At 42.0% G+C, this 11,229-nt stretch overlaps 1 protein-coding gene across 1 annotated transcript; it reads left to right on the plus strand.

Moving 5' to 3' along the window:
- Window positions 1-4,121: 4,121 nt before the first annotated feature.
- LOC103374350 (otolin-1-like) lies at window positions 4,122-6,519 on the plus strand. Its single transcript, XM_008304428.1, has 4 exons — window positions 4,122-4,245; window positions 4,963-5,043; window positions 5,133-5,213; window positions 5,296-6,519. The coding sequence occupies exons 1-4, from the start codon at window positions 4,134-4,136 to the stop codon at window positions 6,222-6,224; spliced, it is 1,203 nt and encodes a 400-aa protein (XP_008302650.1). The 5' UTR covers window positions 4,122-4,133; the 3' UTR covers window positions 6,225-6,519.
- The last annotated feature ends 4,710 nt before the right edge of the window (window positions 6,520-11,229 follow it).

Here is an 11,229-nt window from a genome sequence, read left to right on the forward strand (position 1 = left end):
CTGACCTTTCCTGTCTATCTCTACTGCTCTAAACAAAACCCAAAAAACATCCATCCATCATCTATACACCGCTCAATCCTCATGAGGGTCGTGGGGGGTTCACCTGGACAGGTAACCAGTCTATCACAGGGCTACACTTACAGACAGACAAGAGCCCCAAAAAAAAAAAAAAATCACAGATGGACTCTGTTTAGTTTCAGTGATCACAGCTGGATTCACTTGCGTTGCATCTTGTTCTACTTCAGAGCTAAAGTTAGTCTAAAGTTTCTGTTTCTGATCCTCCATGAGACGTTCATCCAGCTCAGAACTTCTACTTCTGTGAACTCATTCAAACTAAACTTTGTCTCTGTGATGAATCAAAGTCATCGACGGTTTCATTTGCTCCAGTTTTTTTGCTGATTCAAGTTTTTTAGGCCTGAAAACCAGTAATGTTCACGTCACTGTTCACTGGACGCAGTTAGTCAGTCACTGATAGAGCAGGTCGGTTTCTGAAGCCTCCAGATAATTAAGTTTTACAATCTTACAGTATCACAGCATTACTGTAGTACAGTAGTACAGTATTACTGTACAGTGGATGGCGCAGCAGTAAACAGAAACTCCTGCTGGTGTGAAAGTGATCGAGTGCTGACGAGCATCCAGCGGGCTTTGTTCCTGCTGCTGAGGTGTGAGCTGACCTGATTAGGACATCAGAGGCCACGCTCATAATGCACAGGTGTAACTGTAATCCCAGCCTGCATGGACGATCCAGCTGGGCTGACTGAAGCCTGTCACCGGATCCCTCGCAGACAAAACGCTCCATAGTGTCACTTTATTAGAGCCTCGTCCTGGGAATCAGGATGGGACGGTCCATGTAGGCCACCTGGGCAGGTGATACCATCGCATCCTGCCGCTTCGCTTTCAGGATCCCAAAAATCCTGGAAGTTTCCAGATGCAGGTTTTTACGCCCAAATACTAAAAAAGACAGACGAGAGATTAAACATCCAGAGTTCCAGTGGAGCAGATTCCTGCAAATATCGACTCATTTATAAGCACTGCTCCCACAACGTCTGCTCACATTCACGAAATGTTTTAAAGAAAAAGTTTTCATCTCATATTCGAAGAACATTTTAGGAATGTTTAGTACTTCCAATAATGTTCCCATAAACGTTACCGAAGACATGATGTTTTAGCTTCAACAATCAGCACAAGAACGTTCTTATTGCAACGTTCAAATTACACATAAAGCTTCTTCTAAAATGAAACTTTAAACCTATGAGCTGTGCGTCTACGTCGTGGCTCCATGTGGACAAGAACAAATGTAAAATTCTGACTGTGAATATTTACGAATAATCATCTGGAAGACCAACTAAACATCAGCGTGAGCAGCAACCAGGAGGTCCAGAAGGAGCCCCAGCAGCACTGATCCGGGCTGCAGCGTTCGTCCTCCTGAATCGACTCCAGACGTCGAACTACAGTCGTGACTCGATAATCCGACACTAAATGTAAAACCTTCTGTTATGTTGGATAGCAAGGTTTTTGGATTGTTAAGGGTCAGATCATCGAGTCACGACTGTACTTTCACGATCGATCTGTGAAAAACAGACGACAGCTGCTTCAGACTTGGTGTCGAGGTTGTCGATGGAAACCAGAGTTAGTGTGAAGGACACGATAACGTCAACCTCTATGGACGGAGGACAGGAACTGATGAAGCTTTAACTTTGTTGAAGGACATGAAAAGAAGCTTGATGGATGTTGGAGAACATTCTTCGGTCAGATAAATGTGTTGGGCTCAGATGTGAACCCGACAGTGAAGCACGGAGGAGGCAGCATCATGAAACGAGGCTGCATGAGTGCAAAAGGTCACATTTATAGACGCACCATCGTGGACAAATCAAAATACTGTCTGCAGAAGAGCAAAACAGGAGCGACGACCTTTTCATATGTGGCCTGATTTGAATCCAACAGAACAATGATTTTAAAGACGGATTAACATAAAACCTCTCAGCAGGAAAACTCTGTAAAGACTCAGAACATCTCCAGATTTAGTCCCTCTGAGACTCTGTGGCCTCTATTTTCCTTTTATTCTTACTGTCGTTCAGGAAGAGAAGTTGTGTGACTGTAAATATTGCATAAACACTTGCAGGTCATCAATAATGATGATGATGATGATGATGAAGATGTTGTTTTCTGGGTCACACATTACCTGTAAACTGAAAAAATGCCTGTAAGAGGTTCATGATGTGAGAAAACATGTTGAGCTGTGATGTGACACCTGTTTGTTGTAATGAGGACACACTGGGCACCAAAGACAAAAGCACAAAACACAGGCCTACTTCTTACTCAACACACACTGTGACACACCTGAGGGGGGCGGGGCCACAGGTGGGCGGAGTCCAGGTGTTTTATTAGCAGGCGGGCGGCAGCAAAGCTCAGCTGTAGGAGGAAAACCTGCAGAGAGGCAACGAATCGGTGAGTTTGATTTTAAAAATCATCATCAGATTAAAGTAAACTGAATTTACTGATAGAATATCTGATTATTAAAAAACATAAAAATGCCAAATATCTAAAACATTTCTGAAAACAGGTGAAGCAGAAAAGAGATAAAAATATACATACACATATATTTAATAGATGAGAATCATGTTTTATTCTAACATCTTTTAACTCTGGTTTGAAAGATGCTACCGAAAGTTAATTATTATCACTATGTAAATATTAAATATAATTAAATTAATATACTTTAGTTTTTACCAGAATGTTTTTACTGCAGATGCCATGAATTTAAATGTAAACCAATGAAACAGCACCGATCAAACTGTTGTAATAAATTAGCTGATTAATTTAAATATTAAGCATTAAAACCCAACAGAAACGATATGATACGATAGAGTGAAGTTTAATTTGTTGTATTTACGCTTTAAAGACACGATTCTGTGTGAATCTTAAATCAGGAGCTTCTCTTCTTTTAAAAGCATAATTATGTACGTTAAGGATTGAAAATAATCTTTGAAGCTGTTGTTTTCTACGTTTTCTTTGCGTTGTTAATCACAGAGGATATGCAGTAAAACCATGGGAAATAATATTAATGTACAAGTTGACAAACCAGGTGTTGATTAAAACAATTAATTAAAAAATAAAAAGTCAAACCTGCCCTCTTAGAAAAAAAGGAAAGAAAATCTATCAACAAGGGAAAACAACATGTTGAATCCTGTAAAAATAAAAATAAATATCTGTTAAAATATGACATTCTGAAGCTAATTTAAATAAAGTAAAACTGTATGATCACACAGTGTAAAAGAACAAATGACTATTTATAGAAACACAGATTATGATGTATGTTTATATTTCGTTAGTAAACATTTAATTTCTCCCGCTATGATTTTACAAAACAGAGAAAATCTAGTAAATAAAAGTTTTTTAAAAAAATTATTTATAATTTTTCAATCCTTAACCAAATTTTACAGATTTCTCTTGTTTTGTTTTTTAAATATTACAGAAAATATTTAATAAAATCAGAGAATGCAGTGTGTTAGTTTACATGCTGACTGCAAATAATGTGGAAATATTAGTTAAATCATTATTATTATTGTGAATTTAAATGCAGTAAACTGTGTAATTTTACAGTCAAATTCTGTAAAAGAACAAATTACCATTTGGAAGAATACAACATGGACATTATTTACATGTTTTTTGTTGTTGTTGTTTTTTACGTGTACATTAAACAGTTAAAAATCAGTAAAATAATAAGTTATAGAAGAAACAAAGCTGTTTAAAATGATTTTAGTTTGCACTGGCATCAGGATTTCATGAGTCCTAATTATGGAAGCTGGAATTGCAGCAGAGCATCACTGATAGTTCTTCATCCCACCGCTGAATATTCTGGTTTATCAGTTTACTGATTGGAACTAATAGAAAGTCAAATCAGTTGTGACCAGAAACAGCTGGTCAGAATAACATTTTACATCTTTCTTCAGACCATGCCGACCTTTCTTTGTCACGTTCTCTTGGCGGTGGCGCCCCTCACCGTCGTCACGGCGATGATGAATGAAACCATTTCTCCGGATACTTGGAGGCCGCCGAACGACACGTACTACCCTGTTCACCCTTTGCCCCACTTACCCACCGACGAAGAGCAACGCGAGATTTACTGTAAAATGCTGATGGAGTCCAACGCACCCCCAGGAGACATACCCTGGTTCTGTCTCTGCACACACTGTCAGTCCAACAAGGGGCCCAAAGGGGACCGCGGGGACCGAGGCCTGCCAGGTGAGACTACAAGTCCGGCAGCTGGAAACCCAGAACATCATGCAAGATGTTAGACCTTCAGAATAAACTAAAAAGAAGTTTACATCTAATAATCAGAGTCCACAACAAGGACTCAGGGGCCCTTCATGCAGGTTGGGTTTTACCCCCTAAGCCTCTTTGGACTATGTTGCACATTTTCATGAATTTATATTGTCATAGAAAGATTTAAAATCAGAACAAAGAAAAAACAGAATGGGATGTGTTGTGAGAGGGTACCGATCTAGAACCAGGATATGTGGGGAGACGATCCTTTTCTAAGACCAAGTCATGTAGTGAGTTGGAACTGATCCAGGACCAAGTTATACAGTAAGTCTTGGTACGGGATGGGATGTCCAGATAGTCCTGATCAAAGACCAGAATGTGTAGTGAGACAGTCCTTATCCAGAAACATTTAGTGAGGTGTTCCTTGACCAGGACCAAGTAATGTAGTGAGGTGGTACTGATCCAAGAGCAAGCCGCGTAGCGAGACAACTCATTTCCAGAAACAGAATGCAGCATGAGATTGTCCTGGAGCAGGAACAAGTCTTGTAGTGAGATGGTACCAATCCAGGAACAGGATATTTAATGAGGTGGTCTGGGTACAAAGCAGCAGATAGTATTTCTGTCACACTCCTTCCAGCAGCAGCACTGAGCCGCTTGTATGTCCTTAAAGGTAATCAGTCTCTGTTCCCCCTTCAGGTGCCCCTGGTAGTCCTGGAAAAAAGGGAATGATGGGATATAGAGGTCATCCGGGCTTCATGGGAAGACCAGGACCCAAAGGTAACTGGCCTCCTGCTGATCGTTCTTGTGGTTCTGCTGTTTGTGTTGCTGCTAACTGTTTCCTCTGTGTCGGCTTGTTTGAACTTCAGGACAGAAAGGTGGAGAAGGAGAGAAGGGGGGCATGGGGCTCCAGGGACCAATGGGAGTAAAAGGATCCCGAGGCTTCAAAGGTGAGAGATGTAGCAGGTATCAGGTACTTTGGCCCGTAAGGCTTCAAGTCCAGCTCCTGATTGGGTTTCTGTTGATTTGCAGGTGAAAAAGGTGAGCAGGGTTATGAGGGTCGTCAAGGGGACCCAGGTCCAAAAGGAGATGATGGTGTCTGTCCAACTGACTGTAAGGGCGTCATGGGGCCACCAGGAGAACCCGGTCTTCCTGGTCCTGTAGGAAGTAGAGGTCTTAAAGGTACCAATGGCATGCCGGGTGATAAAGGTATGAAGGGAGACATGGGTGATATGGGTCCACCTGGTACACCTGGATCAATGGGTCAGAAAGGAGACATGGGCCTCTTGGGGGACTGCAACTGTACAGATGGAGCAATGGGGCAGAAAGGGGACAAAGGGGACCAAGGAGCCATGGGGGACGAGGGAATGATGGGCCCTGCAGGGGAAACAGGTCCAAAGGGGGAGAAGGGACACATGGGGGACATGGGGAGGTTGGGTCCTCCTGGTCCCTGCATGCCCAGTATCCAGTCTGCGTTTTCGGCAGTACTGACAAAAAGCTTCCCCGAGCCCAATGCCCCCGTGGTTTTCTCCCATACTCTCTACAACTACCAGTGGCATTACGACGACACCAACGGTATCTACACCGCCCCCGTCAACGGCACCTACGTCTTCAGCTACCACCTCACTATCTATGACCGAATCCTGAAAGTCGGCATTTTTCATAACTACTCGCCTGTGGTGAAAACTACGGGGACGTCCATGTTAGGGACCGTATCGCACACCGTCATCCTTCACCTGATCAGGGGCGACAAGGTGTGGATCCAGGTGAAAGATACACTTACTAACGGCATGTATGCCGGCTACGAGGCCAGCAGCACCTTCTCTGGCTACTTGCTCCACCCTGATATGTGTGATATGGCTGCAGTCAGAGGGCCGATGCCCACAATACCCGACCACGAATTTGGCTGGCGTGATGATGAGGACACAACTGCTTCCCCGACTACCGCCGCATCCAAATAGATCCAGTAATGAATGAATTACTTTGGTCACTTGTAGGAGCCAAATAAATTATTTTACACAAATATAACAAGATCATTTTTTTTTAAAAACAGCGTGAACAGCAGATGCCTGGAGACGTAGATTAGACAAACCATCAAGCATCTTCAGCCCTTCATGAGAAAAAGACATAGAGAAGAAGATTATGACGACTAAACAATTACACTCTTAAAAAAAACATTTTGGGGTTTGAGTCAGTTTCAGTCAACTTGAGATCAACCAACAAACAGAGGTAGGAAATTAGCTTTCCCCCTAAATTTAAAAGTATTTTAGTTATCAGTCTTAACTAGGGATGTTCTGATCGAGTTTGTTATCCCAGATCCAATCCAAGTTATGTATGATTTAGTCTCTCCTGATACTATTTCTCCAGATAATACACACTTTAAGTATTGTAGATTAGCTGTAGTACTTAGCAGTGCCACCATGTTCTATTAATACTCTAGAAACCAGCAAAGGTGTCACTCGAACTGTTGGGAAGCAGATGGCATTGTGGGGGATTTAGCCAGTAACCAGGCAGCACCATGACAAGTCTTTGGTGACGCTTAATCAGCTCCGATCAACACTTCAGCCATCTCAGCCCAGAACAAATGTCCAGTGCGCTTATTTTCTACCATAGATGAGCTGATAATGGACTGAAAATGCTGCATTTATCAGGAAAACTGCAAAAAATTTAAGATGCAAATGCGAAATAAACGTAGAGTCAAGCTTAGACTCGTGCTGATACCGATCAGCTTTTTTGGCCCCAGTTTTAGAATTGGATTTGGGATCATACGTGTCCACAGGAGCATTGTTTGTCAAGGAGTTGCGCCCAACTTTTGATTCTTTGAGGGCAAACAAATCCCCTCCGTCAACTGACATCGGCTGCACCTGACTAGAGAAACGCTTCGCTCAAGGGCCAACATGGCGGCTCGCAGAAACACCAAAATGTGTTTCTTAAACATTTCGGGCGAGAATTAAGCTGAGCAGTCGTTGAGTCTGTCTCAGTCTAGACCAGCAACAGTTAGCTGGAGGCAACACAGCGCCACTAAAATTCATTGCACGGCTGCACTTTGACAACCTGTGGGAATTGTTGAGGCGATGCATCCTGTGGACACGTACCATGAGGATCGGGTTTGGGATCTTATGATCAGGACATCCCTAGTTTCAACAGTCCGACTCTCTCCAGGCTCGCTAAGGTAGTGCTAAGGGGACTTGAAATCCGAAACTGACCGTGAAGAAAAATTAAGTTGTCAAACCAATTTTAAGCTAGCTTAACTTGAATTTAGTTTTAAATTGCGCAATGTTAAGATGATGCAACACAGATTTTTATGTTTTTTTTTTTTAATCTTGCAACCATACACAGTGGGAATAGGTTCCCGTGAAGTATGTTTTAAAGTGTACCTGAATAAAAGAAAAAGCATCAGAATGTTCTTTCACCTGGAACCAGAGAACCCTGTTGACCTTGAAGTTCTGTTGGAGGGCGTCTTCAGATCTGTTGCTTCGTCTGGTCTGCGATTCGTTGAGAGCAGGTCCAATCACACGTTTGAGTTGAGAGCTTTGAGTTATAGGACGAGGAAAATGGAAGAGCGTAACAACAAAGTACAAAGACTTCTTCATGTTTTGACTGATAATGAGGCGTTTTTCCACTGCAGGAACTCGGAGCGACGAATCCAGAATTAACATCTTTTAGCTCAGTTTAGCTTTTAAATACCACCAAACACCTGAATCAGTAACGGATAAAGGAACAACAAGTTAACAAGTATTGACCTAGTCTAGAAATAGTTTAACTTCATCGCAAGAAAGAAAAATAAAAAGAAGAAAAAACGGCTGATCTCAGGGCATCAGTGTGACTTTAGCCTTAATATTACGACTCTGAACTGTGCTTTGTTTGTTTGTTTAGTTTGTTAAGTTCACATTTTCAGGTTTTACAGTAGAAATCTTGCTTTTGGTTCCATTAAAAGGTCTTCAGATTTTACCGTTTTCATCAGTGTTTTGGAGAAACGAATCTTTGGTTTTTAACCAGAGTCGAGATCTGCAGGTTGTCATGGCCGCCTCACCAGCACTAACGCTGGAGTCGGTACATTTTCCTCCCTGAATGAGTTTCTAAAGTGTTTCTAAGGAGTTGTGAAGGTTCTGGCAGGTTCCTGCAGTGGAAACAGCCTCACGAGAACAAAGATCCACGAATCCAGACCAGAGCAAACGATCCCCAGGTCTGAAGACGCCCTCGGCTGTTTGAGTTTGGTTGCTTTGTGCGACGGGCTCAGTTGGAGCTCAGACACACAAAGTCTCGTCACCCAACACCCTGTGAAGTCAAGTGTTTGCTTTCTGTTCGGAGGCTTCGCTCCGCTCACCGTTAATCCCACTTTGATGATGTGAAACGGAAACCGTCACGTCTGAGAGTCGCCGTTTAAACATCCCTCCTGGACGGTTAACACGATCTGCACAAACACGTTAAAGACACACAAGAGAAACCTCCGAACGCTTCTGACCGGACGGTTGATCAAACAACGAGAAAATGATTCAAACTGCATGTGTCACGACTACGACGAACCAAGTGACCACAGAGAGACACAAAACCAACAGAAAGTGACAAAAACAACCACAAACAGACAAAAAATGACCACAATGAGACACAAAATGACACAAAAGACACTAAAAGAATTCAATGGGACACAAAACAACCCAAAGTGACCACAAAGAGACTAAAAATGTTTAGAAAGAGACAAAAAAATTACCAAAAAGAGACACAAATTGACCACAAAGACACCTGAAACAACTACAAAAAGACTGAAAATGACGACAACGAGAGACAAAGTGACAAAAAGACACTGAAAAAACTCAATGGGACACAAAAACCCACAAAAAGACAAAAAAACAACAACCACAAAGAGACAGAAGCAGCTAAAAATAAAGACAAAACGAACACTAATGGATGAGTTTGGTGTTTGTGTGAACTCTGGAGGTTTGTGCGTCTGCGGCTCTCAGACGTGTTGGTTTCTGCTGTTGTTGTGATGATTGTAGAAGTTGTGTGAATACACGTTGACCTGCTGAATGTCCCTGAACAAAGCCTGTAGCTGCTCATTAAACTAGTTTCATCCTACTTCATCTCGGGCTGTTTTTGTGACTCGTCTTGTTGTGCGTCCGACGGGGAGGCGGCTCTTTGTGAGGCCGAGCTGTAAGCACATCCCGAGGTGTCGCAGCGTTCGTGTCCTCCTGATCGCCTTCCTGTTTATCAGCAGCTCCCGCTCCTTTATCTGCCTGGAGTCTTTGTCCGTGGGCCGGTGTGAGGTTTCCCGACTCTCCCGGGCGGCGAGTCATCCGATGATCCCCGGCGGCGGCCCAGCAGGGCAGGGTTTCCCTCCAGTGTCTCCGCTCGGCCCACAACAATGGAACAAAGGCAACACGAGTCTCCGGGTGGTTTGGGACGGATCGTGGGGAGGATCTGAGCAGATACAAAACATCCAGGTCTCTGGCATCCAGCTTCACACCAGACACCTGAGAGGAAAACTCTGAATATCTGCAGCTGAGTCATCGCAAACAAACACCAAGAAATCTGAGAGAAGTTCCCACAACGTCCCCTCAGAAGCAGCCGAGTCTTCATCTGCAGCCACTTTAGTGTATTTACTGCTGAGTTTTACCTTCACAATGAGAATATATCAGAGTTACACACTCTTGAAATATAAACAGCATCTGAGGCAGCAGCAGGAGGAGGTCGGGGTGGATGGACGGCGCTCAGAGCAGCAGATGGAAAACACACTGAAGTTAGAAACTGCAAACAGATCAGTTTCACATCCACCCAGGCCTCACAATCTAAAGACTAAATCTGTTTTCTATAACCAACACTGAGCATCAGTATTATGGGATGTATCATGATTGTTTCCGTGACTCTGCTGCAGTTTTGCCACAGAAACTATGATACATCCCATAATACTGATGCTCAGAGATGATTTGTTGAACCAAAAAAACAACAAAATCAAGATTTCTCTTCACACTGTGACACCTGGAGTAGCTGTAAAATGTTCAAATGTGTTTTTTAATCAGTTATGAGGCTCAGAAATGATTAAAAAGGGATAAATGTGGATGTTTGAGGTTCTGGAAATGTTCTCAGTGCTCAGGACAGAAACACTCAGACTGTGTTACCTGATAAAACCGTCTGGAGGCTTCACTGGTTTCTCTGATAAAACAATAAAAACACTGGTGAGAAACATCGTTAGTATTAAACTAATGAACCTGTGCAGCAGCAGCAGCAGCAGCAGCGCCTCCTGCTGGCCACAGTTAGTCTGGACGTACAAACAGCTTCTAAACTACAAATATGTGACGTTTGAAGTCTATTAAAGTGACTGATGCACATTAGAAGCTCAGTGTTTTAAATATGAACCTTTAACTGTTGGACAAATTTAAAAAGTTTTATGATTCTTATTTCAACAGGACGACAAACAATAAAACAAAATTAACTTCTTCTAAATAAAACTAATGTTGTTTCTGAGCATTAATTAGAAAATCTGCTGCTGAAGACTTAATATTGAAGCTAATCATCATCATTGTTCATTGTCATCATCACCTCAGGCTCATCTTTTTTCACTCACATGCTTCTTGTTTACTTTTGTTCCATGTTGTGTTTATGTGTCTGTAATGTACATGTATGTAATGTACATGTATGTAATGTACATGTGTGTTTGTTCCTGCTGGCGCCTCTTGTCCAGGTCATGAGAACATGAGAACTGGTCTTTACCTGCTAAAATAAATATGGAGCAGTGAGAGCGCCAAATTACAAAAACAAATCAATACAAGAATAATTGAAGTGGAAATAAAAAGAAGAATAAATAAGATAATAATTTATAATTATTTTTTAATTTTTATTTTCACATTTTTTATTATTTTTTAATTTTAAAAAAATGTTATTATTTGTTTAATTTTAATTTTTTTATTTATTTTTTTATAATGTCGCTTTAAAAGCAAAGGAAATATGTGCAGAAAAATGTGTGCAGGA

This window comes from Stegastes partitus, unplaced genomic scaffold (genome assembly GCF_000690725.1).
Source record: "Stegastes partitus isolate 25-593 unplaced genomic scaffold, Stegastes_partitus-1.0.2 Scaffold2219, whole genome shotgun sequence".
Taxonomy (NCBI): Eukaryota; Metazoa; Chordata; class Actinopteri; family Pomacentridae; genus Stegastes; species Stegastes partitus.

Coding starts and splice junctions, on each gene's coding strand:
- LOC103374350 (XM_008304428.1), top strand. CDS start 4,134: ATGCTGATGGAGTCCAACGCACCCCCAGGAGACATACCCTGGTTCTGT. Junction 4,246..4,962: donor CGGGGACCGAGGCCTGCCAG/GTGAGACTACAA, acceptor TTCCCCCTTCAG/GTGCCCCTGGTAGTCCTGGA. Junction 5,044..5,132: donor GGGAAGACCAGGACCCAAAG/GTAACTGGCCTC, acceptor TTTGAACTTCAG/GACAGAAAGGTGGAGAAGGA.